At 42.1% G+C, this 20,700-nt stretch overlaps 1 protein-coding gene and 1 pseudogene across 2 annotated transcripts in view; one reads left to right on the forward strand and one right to left on the reverse strand.

The window, feature by feature from the left end:
• Nucleotides 1-1,251: 1,251 nt before the first annotated feature.
• LOC121871925 lies at nucleotides 1,252-7,858 on the forward strand (annotated as a pseudogene).
• Nucleotides 7,859-10,927: 3,069 nt separating this feature from the next.
• LOC121871956 (cadherin-86C-like) overlaps nucleotides 10,928-20,700 on the reverse strand; it is a 175,694-nt gene continuing 165,921 nt past the window's right edge. For both annotated transcript variants that reach the window (XM_042374585.1, XM_042374582.1), the window contains exon 20: nucleotides 10,928-13,718. In XM_042374585.1, coding sequence (XP_042230519.1) covers nucleotides 11,366-13,718 — 2,353 coding nt within the window. In that variant the 3' untranslated portion in view covers nucleotides 10,928-11,365. The remainder of the gene's footprint in view (nucleotides 13,719-20,700) is intronic.

Below are 20,700 nucleotides of genomic sequence, written 5' to 3' on the forward strand. Positions count from 1 at the left end.
ACAACGCGGCGATGCTCAACCCTAGCCACCTCCTTTTCATGGGGGCTTTAACTATGGCGACATCGACTGGAGAAACAAGTCCACCCCGAATGACTTGAATAACCCTGCTACTCTTTTTGTAGAAACTCTGAGAGATAATTTTCTGTTCCAACATGTTAGAGACCCGACACATTACAGAGGGGAGCAAACACCCAAGCCACTTGACCTCATCATAACAAACGAGGAGGGTATGGTGCCCAAACTGGAACACCTTGCCCCAGTTGGCACCAGTCACCATATAGTGTTGTCATTCAGATTTAACTGTTACCTAGTTTAGGATAAGGCCAGGCCAAGGTGCAAATATTACAAGGGAAATTACAATGGGATGAGCGAAGAGATGAGGGGTATCAACTGGCCTGACTTATTAAAGTACAAGATCGCAGACACTACGCTGAAGTAAAGTGACCCATTTGATCGTTAAATATATACCCAAGACCAAACCCAGTGCTTCTAGGAATACGAGGGGATCTCTACACATGAACCATGCGGCGGTCAACAGAATTAAGAAGAAAACCCAGACATTCAAGACGTGGGTTGGGTCAAACGATGAGGAAAACAGGAGGATGTATGCAAAAGCCAGAAACCAAGCAAAGATAGAGTGTAGGAGGGCTGAAAAGGAGTTCCAGAGGCTGGTTGCAAGCGAGGTCAAGTCAAACCCAAAGGCGTTTTACCGCTATGCAAAGTCGAAATTGAAAACGCGAGTAGGAGTATCAGACATAAGGCTGGTGGATGGTAGTTACGCAGATTCTGGCCAGGATAAAGCTGAGGCATTGAACAGCTTCTTTTCCTCGGTGTTCACAAGAGAGGATGCAACTAACCTTCCTGCGTTTGAGGACAGACGGTTCGACACAGCACTGACCCACATTATGCTCACAGAAGAGGGTATTAGAAATAAACTGTCAAGGTAAAGGTTCATAAGAGTCCCGGCCCTGACATGGTGCATCCTAGAGTGCTAAGAGAGTTGTGCAACGAGCTTGCCTAGCCCCTGAAGATCCTGTTTTGTAAATGCCTGGAGGAACAAAAGGTCCCCAGTGAATGGAAAGTGGCTCATGTGAGTCCTATCTTCAAGAAGGGCGATCGTCACTCACGAACAACTATAAACCGGTGAGCCTGACCAGCCTAATATGTAGAGTACTTGAGAGTATTATCAGAGATGCCGCAATGGAACATCTACTACATAACAACCTTGTAAAGGATTGCCAACACGGTTTTATGTCGGGGCACTCCAGCTTAACACAATTAATTGCTCAAGGTATTGGATATTTGGACCCATTTTCTGGAACGGGGTGGTAATATCGACAATATTTACCAAGATTTTGCCAAGGCTTTCGACAGTGTACCCCATGAAAGGCTGAAAATCAAACTGGAAGGGCACGTAATTCGGGGAAATGTCCTAGCGTGGATAAAAGACTTTCTACATGACCGCAAGCAGTGTGTGGTGATTAATGGCACGAGATCGTCATCCGTACCTGTCACAAGTGGGGTACCACAAGGCAGAGTATTGGGCCCGCTGTTGTTTGTTTGTTTCATAAATGACATGCCTGATGTTGTACACTCTTACATACAAATGTTTGCCGATGACGCCAAGTTATTTCGGGAAATCAAGAACCAAGCGGACTGTGAAGAGCTGCAGAAGGACCTTTGTGGGCTCCAAGAATGGTCTTAGAAATGGCTGCTGAGATTCAATGTCACGAAGTGTAAGAGAATGCACCTGGGGCATACCAACAGTAAGGAGGCGTATCATATGTCCCAACGGGATGAAGAAACTGCACTAGTTGAGATTGAATGTGAGAAGGACCTAGGTGTGTATGTTGACAATGAGCTGAAGTTCTATGGCCATTGTGAGAAGAAGGTAAATCAAGCAAATAAATTATTGGGTCTTATAAGAAGGTCGTTCAGATATCTAGACGGTCCGTCCCTCGTTAACGATCATCAAGAGTGAAGTGCTTCCCCATCTGGAGTACTGTCACCCCGTCTGGTCCCCGAGATATGCTAGGGACTATCAGTTGGTTGAAAATGTTCAAAGGAGGGCCACCAGACTGGTGCCTGTACTTCAGCACCTCAGCTACCCTGAGAGATTGGAGAGCCTGAGCTTGCCTAGCTTATACTACAGACGGGCAAGGGGTGACCTAGTTGAGGTGTAAAAGCATCTCAGGGGGCACTACTCAGTCGAGTGTCCTTACTTGGAGCTGGCGGATGCTCGCCCCACAAGGGATCACAGCTCAAGATTGAAGAAGCCGCAAGTCCAGAAAACTGTGAGGGCAAACTTTTTCGGAGTGAGGGTTGTAAACTCTTGGAACAATCTACCAGAAGGTGTTGTGACAGCACCGAGGTTAAGCTCTTTCAAGACAAGACTTGACCAACACTGGAGCGGGTTCAGGTACATTCAGGAGCCGGTGCATGCCCAGTACTTGCCAACAGTGCGTGACAGAGACGTGACCGATCACCCGGGCGGCTAGTAAGCCAATCTTTTGGTGAAGAGGATAAAAGAAAAGGAAAAGTAATCAGAGACGTGACCGATCGCCCAAGCGGCTAACGAGCCGATCAGTGGTGAAGAGGATAAAAAAAAAAATTCCTGTCTGGCAGACACTTTACTCTCATCACCGATCAGTGATCTGTGTCCTTCATGTTCCACTTCAAGAAGCTGGGAAAATCAAGAACAACAAGATCCAACGATAGTGGGTCGAACTAGCTTGCTTCGACTACGACATTGTCTATCAGCCAGGGACTGAAAACTCAAGTGCTGATGCTCTATCGAGAGCCTTCTGTTCGGCTACCAACTACAACAATCTGTCGGATCTCCATCAGCAGCTATGTCATCGAGGAGTTACAAGGATGGCTCACTTCATCCGCATACACAATTTACCATATTCTGTAGATGACATCAAGATGGTATGTACTGAGTGCTTTACCTGTACCAGGCTTGAACCTCAGTTCTACAAACCCGACACAACTGCCCTCATCAAAGCTAATCAGCCTTTTGAATGGTTAAGCATTTATTTCAAGGGTCCCTTGCAGTCGACTTCCCGAAATCGATACCTACTAACCGTGGTTGACGAGCATTCACGATTCCCCTTCACGTTTGCATGCGAAGACATGACCGCCGCAAAAGTCATCAAGTGTCTGCGTCAGTTATTCGCTATATTCGGCATGCCTGCTTAGTCCACTTGGATCAAGGCACCTCCTTCATGAACCGAGAGCCGAGAGATTTCCTCACTAGTTATGGTGTGTCTACCAGCCGAACTACCCCATACAACCCGAGAGGAAATGGTCAGTGTGAGCGCGACAACGGAATAATATGGAAAACTATTACACTCGCTCTTTGGTCCAAGAACATCACAGAAACTAATTGGGAATCTGTGTTACCTGACGCACTTCATTCTACTCGGTCTCTGTCGTGTACTGCCACCAACAAAACATCTCATGAAAAACTGTTCAACTTACAACGCCGATCAGCCCATGGTAGTTCGATGCCAACCTGGCTCTCCTCTCATGGACCAGTCTTGCTACAAAGACATGTCAGGAAGAGTAAGTATGACCCTCTGGTTGATGAGGTTGAGCTTCTGGAAGCCAATCCACTGTATGCCCACGTTCGGTTCCCTGATGGACGCGTCTACTGTGTCACTCCGAGATCTGGCCCCTGCTGGACAAGCTGTTACATATACAGTACTGCTGATCCCGAACCTGAACCGACCGAGTTACCTAAGGCATCTACCTCAGTGCCCCTTGAACCTACACCCGGCACTCCAGTGGCTGAATCTCCTGTCGGGGATAACCCTTTAAGTGATGCTCGTCTGCATGAAGCTGTTTTGACAGATTCACCCTCGCTTCCTCATCGATCGGGTCGTGTACGTCGGAAGCCTGATTTTTACAGATGTCCTAATGTCTTATTCAGCAAGATGGGTAGAATGTAATAAAGTTAAGCTACACTTGTACACTTGAACCCATGTCTTCTATCTTGTTATGTGTGTATGTACATATGCTATGTTTCTAATCATTGGGTTTTGTTTTGTTTGGGGGTTATATTATACAGTATTAGTAATTTTCATTTTTCCCTTCACTTAATAGAATATTCTTTTGTTCTCTTCCAGATGCCATACTACCCTTGGTTAGTTATATGAACAATAAAGCCTAGAAAAAGGTCGACTCTAGTCTTCTTTCACCACACCTACGTTCATGATTGAGTACACTGCACTCTCAGCGTATTTTGGTGCAAAAGAAGGCATTAGTAGTACACTCCTCACCTCCACCTTCCCCAATTCTAAAGTCAGGTACTCAATAACAGGTGTGTGTGAACTGGGTGTGAAACAATGAACCTTAGAATGAAAGTTGAGAGCTACATCCACTTGGTTGCCACATCTCAAAAGGAAAGTACCTGGTACTTACAATAAACTGGGTGAACCATCTTCTAGCAGTATATATTGCACAAGGTAAAATAATAAACTCGGACTTGCACAATATTGTATTCAGAAACAAGGATGTTTACAACTGATCAGAGATCCTTTTGGCCTATTCAGGTCTAGTGTAAGAATGACAATGTGTGAAACCTGACAATGCACCTATCCTAGGTTATGATATTCTGTAAGTACAGTACACAGATTTTTGAGATGGTGAGACATCACAGCTGTATCACACACCACTGCTAATTTAAAGAGGAATTAATATTCTGCTAGAGATAAAAAAAAATCCCATACATTAAGTTTGTCTACGAAAATAATAATGTGATCTTAAAGACTTATTATTACTTGATCCAACGAACAAGTTTACTAACTAAATTCTATGACTAATTTGTACCTGGATAATATGTTGGAATTAAAATAACAGTCCAATTATAACAAAACTTGGGGTAGAATTTTGAAAATGGATCTTAGTGGGTGGTGACTTGGTGGGTGATCATGTCAAATCTTACACATTTAAAAGGAAAAATAGTGATACATTTTTAACACACATGACCCATTGAGAAGAAAGTCATACAATGAGTAAAAAATCTTGGTCAAAAGACATATTAATTTTGTAATTAGACATATACAAAAAAAAGGGAAAGTGATGGAAGAGTGATGAGGCGATGGTGGGGGTGAAGGAGAAGACAATACTTTGTGGATGAAAATTTTATATATATATATATATATATATATATATATATATATATATATATATATATATATATATATATATATATATATATATATATATATACAGTAAAACCTCGATTAACCGACTTTCGGATTAACCGTCAATCCCGAACCCCTATTTTTTTTTTTATACGGGATTAGCCCACCCGGGCACAGGTCACTGACCCACATCGGGGCCTGGGGGGCGATAATGTAATAATATTAATAATGATAAAGCTAATAATAATAATAACAATAATAAAGAACCATAAAGAAATGCAAAAATGAAAAAAAATCAAGTGAGAAACAATGTACCTGTATGTATGTTGTGTTGTCAATAGTAAGAGAAACAATTGAGACCCTGCAATTGTGTGTAAATGAGGCAGGAAGTCAGATCAGCAACCTGGGACTTGGTCACAATTTTGTGATGATGTTCTTTGACTTTTCCATTTTTTATTCACGGTTTCTGTGCTGGTACATATTTATTTACTAAAGTGGTTAATGTTTTAAAGCAAATTCTATTGAAATATGAATGGCAAATGAACAAAAATGAATAGAGGGACTTAAATGAGGTAGGTTAGGGAAAGGTACTTTGAAAATGTATGTTTTATTTCCGTAGACTTTATGTACTATTAACCGACCTTTTCGATTATCCGTCGGCCCCTTCCCCCCATATGTGGTCGGTTAATCGAGGTTTCACTGTATGTATATATATATATATATATATATATATATATATATATATATATATATATATATATATATATATATATATATATATATATATATATATATATATATATATATATATATATATATATATATATATATATATATATATATATATATATATATATATATATATATATATATATATATATATATATATATATATATATATATATATATATATATATATATATATATATATATATATATATATATATATATATATATATATATATATGCTTGAGACAATAAGGGTGACTATGGCAGTAACAACCAGCTATACCAAGTTCAAATAGTCTTGGTGGATAAACTCCTCCCCCCTTGCTGTTAATTGTTTGGTTTGATTTTTTGACTCGTTCAATGTACAGCGCTGTATTATTTCAATAATTTTTTCTTCAGGTTTGTTTACTCATTTCAATATGAACCTTACTTTATCATCTATCATCTACAATAAATCTGCACGCCGAAGCACCACTAAAATTGTCATGAAGTCGTTGATAATAATTGGACAAGAAAAGTGTACAGGGGTATGATAAAGATGTGCCCAAAAGATCCAGTCAATATGGTCACCTGGGGTGCATTCAGTTGCACTCTATGTACGTTAAGGAAAACCGTAGCGCGTTATGGTGCGAACTGAAGTTTGTGATGTCATCGGGCACTAAATAAACAAACTGGATGGTTGTTACAGTTATGCTTATCACAGCGTGGGTCTTAATGGTGTCCTGCAGGAATAATGGTTTACCATGCACCTTCAGTTGGGTTTGTTGCAGCACACTCTATCCTATTTGAGGAACTGATGGATAATGATCCAGCTTTAGCTGCTGAAATGAGCTGCTGCAGAGAAATGAAGACGAACAGTTTGGCCCCAGACACGAGCAGCCAACAAGGGTGGAGAACTATGTAGAGCAAATCGTCCCCCACTATACACTACTTACCACGAGTTTAAATCTCATTTCAGGATGAAAAGGGCAACTGTAGAGGTGAGACCCTCAGATTTATTATAGCAGTAGTATAGTACATACACCTAGGACTTTTAACCAAACCTCAAGTACTTCACTCAATTTGTTACATCAATATAAATTTAAAATTTCTATAAGAGATAAAATTGCAATAATATTGTTGTAGGTTAAACCACTTTAAAAAAAGTGCAGTGAAAATTTGGGAATTATAATAGTTATAAATGTCAGAAAATTACTTTTGGACAGTCATGGGAAAAAAATATAGTGAGGTCATAAGACTTGAGGAAATGTATATCCTACACAATGCAAATAGAGGAAGAATAATTATAGTAGTAAGGGTGTAGCAGTTGACCATCTATTATAAAATTTTGTAATACAAATGGTTGATGGTAGTAATTATTCGAGAATTGATAAGTTGAGTGTGAGGGCCAGCGAAGGTGGTAGAGTTGCTACAGGTCGGACTTGATCACTAGGCTATAGTGAGTTATTACATAAGGTAACAGGATTTGAATGTCGAACCCAATAAGTAGGTATAATTAATTGTTTCTCAATACATTATCACAAATATGAAAATACTATAGTATTATAACGACATCTAGGATACTGTCAGTTGATAGAAAATGTCCAAAGAAGGGCCACCAGACTGGTGCCTGCACTTTGGAACCACAGTTATCCAGAGATTAGAGCGCCTGCAATTGCCTAGCTTATACTACAGATGGGCAACGGGTAACCTAATTGAGGTGAACAGTACAAACATATCAGTGGGCACAGCTCAGTCAACTGTCAATACTTGGAGCTGGCAGAAGCCTGCCCCACAAGGGGTCACAGCCCAAGGTTGAAGAAGACATACAACCAGAAAACTGTGAGGGCAAAATTTTTCTTAGTGAGAATTGTGAAATCTTGGAACAACTGCTAGAGAGTGTTGTGATGGCACCAAGTGTGAGCACTTTCAAGCTCAAACTTGACCAATACTGCAGCAAGTTCAGATACATTCAGGAGCCAGTGTATGCCCAGTACTAGCCAACAGTGTGAAACCGAGACATGACCAACCACCCTAATGAGTTGATCAGTGGAGAAGAGGATAAAAGTAAGTAAAAAGTGTGAATATTATTTTTTCCTCATAAAAGTTACAATCATGGGAGAAAAAATAGTAACAAAGGAGGTAGCGCAGTTAGTTGAACAGCCACCTCTTGGCGATAAGATACTCTTCCTCTCACAGTGAGCTTCCATGCATGTTTTTTTCATTGAATACAGTAATACGATGTATTTATGCAATCTACACCTATAGGAAGTATATCAATGAGCGAGTGAGCGAAAGGGTGTCATAAAGTAGACCGGTAAGCCTGACCAGCATAATATGTAAAGTACTTAAGAGTATTATCAGAGATGCCGCAATGGAACATCTAATACGAAACAACCTTGTAAAAGATTGCCAACACGGTTTTATGCCGGGGCGCTCCTGCTTAGCACAATTGCTCAAAGTATTGGATATTTGGACACATATTCTGGAACGGGGTGGTAATATCGACAATATTTACCTAGATTTTGCCAAGGCTTTCGACAGTGTATCCCACGAAGGTTGAAAATCAAACTGGAAGGCTACGGAATTCGGGGAAATGTCCTAGCGTGGATAGACTTTCTACATGACCGCAAGCAGTGTGTGGTGATTAATGGCACGAAATCGTCATCTGTACCTGTCACAAGTGAGGTACCACAGGGCAGTGTATTGGGCCCACTGTTGTTTGTTTGTTTCTTAAATGACATGCCTGACGTTGTACACTTCTCCATACAAATGTTTGCCGATGACGCCAAGTTATTTCGGGAAATTAAGAACCAAGCAGACTGTGAAGAACTACAGAAGGACCTCTGTGGGCTCCAGGAATGGTCGAAGAAATGGCTGCTGAGATTCAATGTCACGAAGTGTAAGAGGATGCACCTGGGGCATACCAACGGTAAGGAGGCGTATCATATGTCCCAACGGGATGAAAAAACTGCCCTAGTTGAGACTGTGTGTGAGAAGGACCTAGGTGTATATGCTGACAATGAGCTGAAGTTCTCGGGCCATTGCGAGAAGAAGGTAAATCAGGCAAATAAATTATTGGGTCTTATAAGAAGGTCGTTCAGATATCTAGACGCTCCGTCCCTCGTAACGATCTTCAGGAGTGAAGTGCTTCCCCATCTGGAGTACTGTTACCCCATCTAGTCCCCAAGATATGCTAGGGACTGCCAGTTGGTTGAAAATGTTCAAAGGAGGGCCACCAGACTGGTGCCTGCACTTCGGCACCTCAGCTACCCTGAGAGATTGGAGCGCCTGAACTTGCCTAGCTTATACTACAGACCGGCAAGGGGGGACCTAGTTGAGATGTATAAGCATCTCAGGGGGCACTACTCAGTTAAGTGTCCTTACTTGGAGCTGGTGGACGCTTGCCCCACAAGGGGTCACAGCTCAAGATTGAAGAAGCCGCAAGTCCAGAAAACTGTGAGGGCGAACTTTTTCGGAGTGAGGGTTGTAAACTCTTGGAACAATCTACCAGAGAGTGTTGTGACGGCACCGAGTGTGAGCTCTTTCAAGACAAGACTTGACCAACACTGGAGTTCAGGTACATTCAGGAGCCGGTGCATGCCCAGTATTTGCCAACAGTGCATGACAGAGACATGACCGATCGCCCAGGCGGCTCGGGAGCCGATCTTTTGGTGAAGAAGATAAATGAAGAGGAAAAGTAATCAGAGACGTGACCGATCGCCCAAGCGGCTAACAAGCCGATCAGTGGCGAAGAGGATAAAAGTAAAGTACCATAATGTTGTGAAAGTGAGTGCAGGGGAAATATGTTGAAAAAGAAAGAGAGAGATGTGAATACAGTACACCGCATACTAAGCCTTTGGTAAACAAAGAGGCAGCATGGCCGGTACTGCACTTGACCTCATTCACTTCCCTAAGTTGTAAACTTAGGTACCCATTTACAGCTGGGTGAACTGGGAGTGCCCAGGGATCGAACAACCGACCCATGGAAAAGGAGGCAAGCACTGTATCCATTTGACTGCAGCATTCCAGGACAGCAATTCAGCATGCACTGGTAAAGGGATTCAATTTGGAGATCACCAAAACGACTGCTTACTGTCCCAGGCACTCTCCACCCCATTGCCCATCAATTGCATGGATCAGGTGGAGCTTATCCGCAAAGATAATCTGAACTTAGTATAGTGTGTCTCAACACCATAAACTCTGTTATATCTCCTGCAGATCTCACTGCTGGCCGACTCACATAACCCCCAGACGGATGGATGACCGACACAATATCGTTTAATATGTCACAAATATCAAAATATTATATTTTTCTGAAATTCTATAATTCTAACTTTTTTTATTGTTTGTATTTTATGTCTCATGAAATTAACAACTTTCCTACAAGTCTTTAGGGTAGTTAGGTTAAACTAACAGATGCAGACAAATCTAACAAATCTTTCTATAAAAATATGGAATGTACAGTATACCATTTTAAAATACTGTAGTACTACTTTTAACTTAATTCCCTTACAACCAGTGCTAGGAATGTTGTGTTCATCTAAAGTGTAAGCATTCAGCTCATTCAAATTACAGTAGCTTACAATAACATGTACAGATCTTAATATATACAGTTGTATATAATTTATGACAATAAAAACTTTTGTACCAATTGCCTCCTTTTACTAATATGGTACAGGTAGTATTTTATATATACCGGTAAAGTCAATATAAATAAATAAAAAAATTTACAGTTCGCTAAACAAGCAAAAAAAAGAAAACAATTCAAATATATAAAAGTAACATTAGTAAAATACTGTAAATAATTCTTTTACCAGGTATTTTTTATATATCATAAAGTTTGTTTCATTCACACCTTCCATAAGAGATGAACACAAAGTAATATAGTCATGCAAAGTGACCACAAGTGTGTGTGTGTGTATATTTATATTTATATATATATATATATATATATATATATATATATATATATATATATATATATATATATATATATATATATATATATATATATATATATATATATATATATATATATATATATATACAAAACCCAACTTAGGGTAATGAGCATTTTAAAGACCAAAAATGTCTAACAAATACAATAATGCTGAATATGTCTTGTGCACTATTTTTCCTTACTAATCAATTATAAAGTGAAACATTTAAGTAAACAGTTTTTCCTCTCACCATACACCAGTGTTTGAAACAACAAATACAGCAACACAAAGTATGATCCTAAGATATACTGTGACCTGTATTATGCATTTCAAGCTCTCGTTTTTTTTTCGTCTTCTTGATCGAAGTCCAGTTCCTACAACCACATCCTGGAAATAGTTTTGTAAAAAATTTTCCCAATACTGTATTTAGAAAAGAGCATGATTACTGAGTATCATATATCAAAGCTAAAAAGACTCTTAATCATGTATCATCATTGGTCAATAAGTGATTAGTCCTGTTCCTCATATTTGCACTAAAACAATGTCAGTCTAACCAAATTTTGTTCATGGTTCTGTTGCAGCTGATTCAGGTCGTAACTGTTCTGTCTGCATATCATCATAAGCAATTGTAAATATACTCTTCTTTTCAAGCAAGTGATTCCTTTTCCTTCGTCCTCTCGCTGCTGCAACTGTTTCCAGGTCAACATCACTATCAAACATTTGAGAACTTTGAGTGACTCCCAGGTTGATTTCATTGTCCATGATGGTGCGGAGCTCTTCCTCACCATCCTGAATCTTTGCATCACCAGGAAGATCTTGAGAATGGGATGGTATTGCTGGAACTCTTAATGGTTGACTGGAACCAGTAGGTATCTCTGAGGTGATGTAACCCTGAGTCTCAGAGCCTTCTGCAGCCTCCCTTGTTTCAACAACCTTTAAGCTACTATTTTCTATTGCACTATCACCCACTTGTGAGTGATGCCTTCGTCTGTCCCTACCCTCCACTGCTCTAGTACCTGGATCATGAATGTAATCTGATTCTTCAACATCCACTGATCTCTTTCCTCCTTCTTTTGAATTCCGGCTTCTTTCTTGTTTTTTGTCATACCACTCCATGTAGCGTGCCTGTGATATTTTTCTTTGTCTTCTGCTCCCACTCCTGTGTTCATTGTCTTCAGGGGAGTAGTCCTCATCATACTCACTATTGTAACTACTCTTACCATCTACGGCTGGCAAGGGTTCGTCCAATAGATCGTGTGGGCCTAGAGATCCTCGTCGACTGACCGATCGCCAGGCTGCCTTGCGTTCTAGCTCTGTCTCTAAGCTGGGGAGTGAACCACGCCTCTCGACGCTGGCTCGGCTGTCTCCCTGGGTTCCACGACCCATGTCCTGGGTAGCCTGACTGTGGGAGTGTCTCCCATCCAGAGCTGCCTGACTGTTGGACCGCCTGCCATCGAGATTGGCCTGGCTGACTGAACGTCTCCCATCCATGCTCCTGCTCTCCACGCTGGAACTCCGGCGACCGTCTGTCCCACTCATGCTGTTGCGGCGGGAAATCGTAGATTCCTTCTTCTGTGTTTCCTCGTCCATTTTGGACCTGTTGGTCTCGAAACGAAGTATTGAAGCTTTGGTGTGTTGATACAGTGTGTTGGCTGGCTGAGTAGTCTTCATTGACCGTCGACTGATATTGTCTTCGTGTATCGCTGGTTCCACCTCGACCTGTGAATTGCGCCTGGCCCGCTGTTGCTCTCTCCGTGAGGACCGTATTCCTTCTGCCTCTAGCAAACTGTTGGTTTCTTCCTCTATGGGAGTCCTGATTCGCAATCGAGGCACCACGTGCTCGTCTCTTCCCCCGTTTAAGTCCTCTGTTTGTATCTGCACGTCTGCCTGGGGAGGACTTCCGTTGTGCAGATAACGCATTGAGGTTTGAACGAACCCGTCCTCGTACCTTCCCTCCCTGTCTGAACGTGGTGTTACGCCCACTGACTGCCCCTCCACGTGTCTGCCCATGATCTCCCCGCCCCCCGCGTCCTCGTGCATGAGTGCCCGTCTCTGCATCTCCTCCTGAGTTAACATTATCCCCCCCGGCTCTACGCCAGACCGCCTTATCGGGCGACTTGGACGGCCCGTGCTCCAGTCATCGCTGAGCACGGCGCCGTGCGGGCTGGCGTTTAGTCGGAGGTCCTGCTCGTTTCCCTGGCGCGCATAAGTTGCATCATCATCTACGCTTGCATTCTGTACTGGAGGGCCACGCAGCTCCTCCATGGGTGCATTCCTTGGTTCATCCATACGCATTCCTCGGGGATCATCCATGCGCATTGCCCGTGGGTCATCCATGCGCATGGCTCTTGGGTCATCCATGCGCATAGCTCTTGGGTCATCCATGCGCATAGCTCTTGGATCATCCATACGCATATTCCGAGGAGTATTCTCAATGTCTTCCATTACATAATGCTCACCCTCTCTAAGTGATTCAGCAATTCGAGGATTGCCTCGTTGGTCCCGTATGATAAATGTCCGCCTTGGATCTTGTGACAACTGTGAGTTGCGGGAATCAACTCTTACAACTCGACCTTGCTGCTGTAAACGAGCTTCATCCAAGTCCTCAAGAAGGATCAGATCCCTGGGACCACGACGAGCTACAACAGCTCGATCTTCCAGAATAGCTCCCTCACTCCCTCCAGCAAGCTGCCAATACTTCTGTCGCTCATCACCACTCCAAGCAAGACGCCCACCACCACGTTTTGGGCGACTGACCCCAAAGTAGGTAGCAGCTTCAGTACAGCAGGTTGGCAGGCGGTCCCACCAGGTACGCTCTTCTTCATATCCACCACGGTAGTTCCCACGTTCATCCACACGGATGTAAGACACACGCTCAGCCTCGGCATTCTCATCTGCAACTAATTTATGCTTTTTCCTGCAAAGATAAAATTTTTAATGATATAACACTATGAATAATACGAGATTTGAAACTAGTAATAAAAATATCTATCCATTACTATACAATGATATTCAACTGAAATATGCATGATAACTAACTTCTGGAATTCCACTCAAGTGTTAGACATAACCCTCCTTTGTTAAGTATTTTAAATAGGATTCCACTTACAAGAAGTATCAAGAAAAATTATACGATGATAATTTTAAAGTACTACAGGTACAGGCATCCCCTGCGTTACGGAAGGGTTCCGTCCCTGGAAAATTGACAGTATCGCAAAATTCTGTAACGCGAAACCTATTTTCCCATTGACTTCCATTATAAAACTGGAGATGCGTTCCTATGGAATTTTTTTAGGCCCCATAAACGTAATTCAAGCACTTTTATGAATTAAAATAAACATTTATAAACACATACAATACAGTACATTAAATAATTCATGATATACATGTAATATGAAGAGAAATACAGCTGGAATAAATAAAAATATTGTACTGTACTTACCACAAAAGATGTTGACTGCTGCGTGAGGATTGGTGGTGCAAAGGAAGTTATTTGGAGGGAGAGGGAGAGGCAATACTCTCTTCAGCTCTGCCCTGTAAATCATCATCTGCTTTCAGCTTTTCTCTAAGGATGAATAACTCATCCAAAGTTGTTTGACGTTTACAGCGCACTTTCTCATTGTACAGCTCAGTGTAGGAACTGAGAGCATTGTTAACTGCTCTTGCAATCTTGATGTTCCTTTCACGGTTGGGGTCGTTATCAGCAAAGATTTGCAGACCTTCCTGTATTAGTGCAAACCCTTTAGACATATCCTTTGTTGTCAACTGAAGTGGGGTGGGTGGAGATTCTATATCCTCTTCTTGTCCTGCAGCTTGCTCTTGTTCCAGCATCATCAGATCTTCATTAGTCAAATCTTCTCTATGGGACTCAAGTAACTCAGCCACATCATTTTCTATGACTTCTTCAAAGCCTACATTATTTGCAAGTGTCACAGTGTCTTGTTGAACTTGCTGTAGACTTTCAGCTTGTGAAAAACTGTGAAATTCATGGACACACTCTGGCCATATGTTTTTCCATGAACCATTCATAGCTGAGGTTTTCACTTCATCCCATGACTCGGCTATATTATCCACAGCATCCAAGATGTTGAACTTTTTCCAGAAGTCCCTAATTGTAGGTTTATCCTCCCCATCAATTGCTTTTATGAGCTGCAAAAAAGTTTTCCTAAGATAATATGCCTTTAAAGTTAGCTATCACACCTTGATCCATTGGCTGGAGCAAGGAAATCGTGTTCTTGGGGGATGTACTTCACTCTCACATTATCAGAAAGATCATTTAAATTTACTGGGTGGCTTGGTGCATTGTCTAAGAGGAGCAATGCTTTATTAGATATGTTACGCTTGGCATTATATCTTTCTACAGCAGGGCAAAAATAGTTAGTGAACCAGTCTTGGAAAAGGGTCACAGTCATCCAAGCCTTCTTATTGGAACGCCAAATCACAGGTAGATTAGACTTGGCATAGCCCTTGAGAGCCCTTGGATTTTCTAAGTGATACACAAGTAGGGGCTTTAATTTCATGTCACCTGAAGCATTTCCTCCCAGAAGTGTTAAACGATCTTTGGATGCTTTAAAGCCTGGTGCTGATTTTTCTTCAGTGGAAATAAAAGTTCGAGCAGGCATGCGCTTCCAGAAAAGCCCAGTTTCATCAACATTGTACACTTGTTCTGGTGTGTAACCTCCTTCATCAATAATTTTCTTCAGCTCAGCAGGATATTTATTAGCAGAATCTGTATCAGCACTGGCAGCTTCACGGCTCATTTTTATGTTGTGTAAATTAAGGCTCTTCTTAAATCTTTCAAACCAGCCTTTACTAGCCAGAAAAGGTTTAACCTCAGAAGATGCACCTTCCTCTTCCTGCAAATCATTATACAAACTTATGGCTTTCTGTTGAATAACCATTGTGTTTAGTGGCACATTGCATTTAGTCTGATCTTCAATCCAGACACTCAGGAGTAGTTCCATATTTAGCATCACATCACTTCTATGAAAATACAAGGTTCGAGCAGTTAATGGAGTAGCAGCTTGAGCACTTGACCTAATTTTGTCCTTATTATCACGGATTGTTCCCACTGTTGAAGTAGCAAGACCTAATGTTTTTGCAATATGGCTAAGTTTTTCTCCAGCATCAAACCTTCTTAAAACGTCAAGTTTAATATCCAATGTAATGCCTTTGCGGCTTTTTTTTGCACTACACTGCAGTAACTTCCACTTGATGGCCTCTTTCCAGTCATCTTGAATAAGAGTAATGCACTCACTGTACTTACTGTATGTTTGTAAAAGTTAAATCCAACTGCTCGGGCGAGAAATATGCGCACACACTGGATGTAAACAATGGACTGACTCCACGTGGCGACGCCACGCGGTTTCGCTTAGCGCGATTTCACGTATACGTGGTGCCTCGCCAGAGCTGAACTTTCACTTAACGCGGGTTTTTTCCACGTATACGCGCAGAGTGTCCGGCTCGAGAGCTATTTTCAGATTCGCCCCACCCTGCCTGCCTGCCTGCCTGTTTTAGCTCATAAAATTCATACAAATTATCCGGCCAGAATATAATTTACATTGCTGGAATTCTTACAATATGATGATCATTTTGAATATAAACAACATAGATTTTGCATTAGACATACAAATTTTAGATATAATGGTTACTCTGAGTAAACATGTTATTTTTTGTGCAAAATATATGACATTTGTATTCAAAATATTCCTGGTCTTACAAGGAATCCAGCAATGTCAATTATATTATCCTAACTTTAATCTGAGGTATTATTTAATACTAAATGTTAAAATCTAGTTTTTTCACCCACTCTTTCTCTTGAAGGGAGGGTTGGTGGGAGGTGGGGGGGAGGGTTGGGACGGACTGACCATCTGGCTCGTTGGAAGAGGGGGGAGGCAAGGTGGGGTACTTTGATTGACAGATAGTGTCGTGAAGAATTTTTTTTTTTATTAACTGAAGATATTTGTTTTAGCTCATAAAATTCATACAAATTACCCGGCCAGAATATAATTTACATTGCTGGAATTCTTACAATTTGATGATCATTTTGAATATAAACATCATAGATTTTGCATTAGACATACAAATTTTAGATGTAATGTTTACTCTGAGTAAATATGTTATCTTTTGTGAAAAATATATGACATTTATATTCAAAATATTCCTGGTCTTACAAGGAATCCAGCAATGTCAATTATATTATCCTAACTTTAGTTTGAGGTATTATTTATTACTATACCTGGTTTTCCCCCAAAATTTCTCAGAGGGAAGAGCCAGTGAGTGTACTGTGAGAAGAGGGGGAGGGAGTGGAGTCCATTATTTGAATGGACATTAACTTGGCGACTGTATTTCTCTATTTCTCTTAAGTATTAATTGTGTGCATGTACCATCATAAAATTAAGATGTTATTTTTACTAGAACATAGGTATTGTGTTGGAAAAAGTGGAGTTTGGGGGTCAGCTGGTCTCTATTTCATTTAATCCCATATGTTATGTTATTCACTTTACGCGTTTCTCACTTTCCGCGGTACCCTGTGGGTTACATTAACCGCGTAAAGTGAGGGTTGACTGTATTTATGCAAAACCATAATCTGGGCGAAACGCATCATTGAACAATGCATATTGGTGACATAGTGGTAAAATGTAAAGAGCAATAACACGGATGTCATATGTAAACCAAAATTTGTAGAGAAGAGTTTTAAATGATATACAGTATGCATTCCCGGGGACTAATTTTCACACACAATACACAACCAAATTTAACCCAACTAAATACAAAGGACAAAATATTTCAATAAATCAATACAGAATAGCATTGAACATACTGCCCAATGAAATGAAAACAGGATGTCCTGGGTTTTGAACAGTGTTCTAAAATTTAATTCATAAGTTGTTCATTCTGAATTCTGAACTCAATTTCTCAGAGATACAAAGTTATAAATTACAATTCATTTTTAGCCAGCCTAAAAAAGCCCATTTAATCCACAATTAAGCTGAAATACTTAAAATTTACCATGAATAATTCAGGTTCAGAGTATAAAATCGAGCTAAGATGAAATTGGGAATGCAAGAAAATTGTACACTTTCGCTTTTATACTATGGTATGTGGCACAGTTAAGTGGTGGACTGAAGCCAAACTTGCATGGTCAGACCCACATCCATGTTCTTGTGTTACTCTTTTTTTACATTATGTATTTATGTTATTTGCTTCTGCAACAATATCTAAACGGAAAACAGATACCTCTGAAGTGTAGCAGTCAAAAGTGGAACATAATTCATTCTAGTCTAATGGGATTTCTTAAATTAGATTTGCTTTTCAAGTTTTGTCCTGTACTGTACATTACTTTGGGGTTCAACAGTTTTCATAGCAGCCAACCTACCATATAACTGAGTGTTGGATGTAACAGTATGAGAGGTTTTCCCCGGGTCACTGGCGGCAGTGAATACCAGGCATCACCAGCCTCGGGAGACAGTTGCTGCCTGGTTATCCCGCAATAAAGAAGGAGACTGCTGCTAGTGTTTCTGTGTCCCACCAAAATACCCAACGCAGTGAGAGTTCTTCATGGAGCTTATGCCCTTCCACGATGACATTTCAGAGCAGGCTCTCCCATGCCACACTCAAGACCCACAGGACCCCTGCTGCTGTGATACTTTGCAGCCTTGCAATGTCCATGGGCCAGACTCAGGTTATGGCAGCCAAATAGTAGGCGATCCAGTCCCTCCAAGCCAACCTCACTACTGTTAATGCCCAAGGACATTGAGCACCACCACCAAGGGCCCCTGCATCCACGGTCCCAGAGAAATGTGACATGGAGATGTCATCTGCTGCCTTCAGGTCCTGGAGGTGCTCAATGGTGTAGACCCCCCCCCCCCCTGGAGGCTGCCCACCACATCGGGCTCAACTGTGTTCCTGCTCTTCAGTGTACTTTGGACACAAGATTTTCTGATAACCAGTGGTATGCCTTTACACCTTAAGCAGCCCTGGATGCCATAGGAAAATTAGTGCTCCATTCATCAAACCAGACAGTGCACTGGTCCGAGTTTTTCAGTGTAGTACAGGGCCAAGATGAGCTCATCACTGATTATTTCATTCGATGTTCTCAAAAAGCTACAGATTGTGATTTCAAGTGCCCTAATTGTGCCCACAATCTGTCAAAGTATATGGTACTACATAAGCTCATGGTAGGCCTCAGTGATCAAGTACTGAAGAGGAAGGTATTTCAAGCATGTGACTCATTCTCGAGTGTTCATACCCTTTGGGTCATATGTTGCAGATTTAAGGCCGTGCGGCAGGATGCGATGGGTGTGAGATTTTGGTAGAGTACCCTCGTACAACTGGCATGGCTCCCATGGATGGCGTAACCCGACATTGCCACCACCCGCCAGAGCGTCCCCGCTAAACCCACAGCCACACACCCCTGCGGAAATTGTGGGAGCCTCCATATACCTCACACGGCATCATGTCCGGCCAGATCTGTTAATTGCCACTTCTGCCAGAAGACTGGACACCTAAAAAAGTGTTACAGGAGCAGGAAGGCGAGTGCAGGTGGCCAAGCGGCTTCAGCCACACCCTCCTCTCATATCTCCGGTGTGGTGGTCATTGCTGACTCCCACTTGCCTAATCAACCAATGGTCAAGGTGGCTATCAGGCATGAAGGAGGAAATGAGGCGATGCCAGCCTGCGCTACGGCCAACACAGGGGCCCAGGTTTGTATTGCTGGTCTGTCCTTACTCGTGTTTCTCCACATCAGGCCTGCACCACTGCAGCGTCGGGCTGGCCTACTTGATGTGGCTGACCTCCTGCTCAAGTGTCTGGGATCTGGCCTCTGCAGGGTCAGTCTTGGTGGAAGGTTCACCCTGCAATACCTCTACTTCGTCCAGTCAGCCAAGAACTTTTACCTCTCTCTGGACGCCTGCAAAGGCTTGGGTCTGGTGCCCACCACCTTCCCCCACCACGGCCCCTCAGTAGCACACGTACAGGTGAAGGAGACAGCTCGCAGGACAACACCCCTGTACAAACCACCCAACCAACCAGGCCGTCCGCCATGCCATTTGCACCACTGTAGGAGAATGTCCAGAGAATAGAAGAGTGGCACTACAACACTTTTCGTCGAAGCACCGGGAAAACGAAATCAAGGCACAGATAGACGAGGACATCAAGAAGGGTATCCCCCAGCCTGTCCCTGCAGAAGAAGCGACAGAGTGGTGCGTCGGGATGGAGGTGGTGGCCAAAAAGTCTCATCAGCTGAGACGCACAGTGGACTACCAGCGACTCAATTCATGCTGTCTCAAGGAGACCCACCACACCCAATCCCCCTTCCACATGGTGTCTGGGAGCCCCCTACATTCTTGCAAGATCATGACTGACGCTCACTGGGGGTTCCACCAAGTGAAGCTGGATAGGGAGAGCCGCCGTCTCACCACCTTCATCATGCCGTGGGGGCAGTTCCAGTACCGTCAGACCCCCATTGGCCACTGCTCTGCCTCTGATGCACACATGAGACGGTTTGATGACTCCATCCAAGACATCCCCAGAAAGTATAAGTGCGTGGACGACACTTTACTGTACGACTCAAGTATGGAAGAAGCCTTTTGGCACACGAATGATTTCTTGATGATGTATGCTGTGAAAGGCACTTCCCCATGCCAAACAATCCCATCATCTCCGACAAATCCTAATGTTAAATATATTACCGTAAAGCCCAACTGCCCCCCCCTCCCCCCCGGCTGGTAGCATTAAGATGCTTAATCATCAGGTGAAATAAGCTGGGGTGTCTAATCTTCATGTGATCCTAATTAGAATAATGTACCCTGATTTTCAATTTCTAATAAAAAAATGTGAGACACCTTTTTTTGCGACGGAGGGGGGGAAAGAAACAATAATTATTCCCATATACTATA

The sequence above is a fragment of the Homarus americanus genome, unplaced genomic scaffold (genome assembly GCF_018991925.1).
Source record: "Homarus americanus isolate GMGI-L3 unplaced genomic scaffold, GMGI_Hamer_2.0 scaffold33556, whole genome shotgun sequence".
Taxonomy (NCBI): domain Eukaryota; kingdom Metazoa; phylum Arthropoda; class Malacostraca; order Decapoda; family Nephropidae; genus Homarus; species Homarus americanus.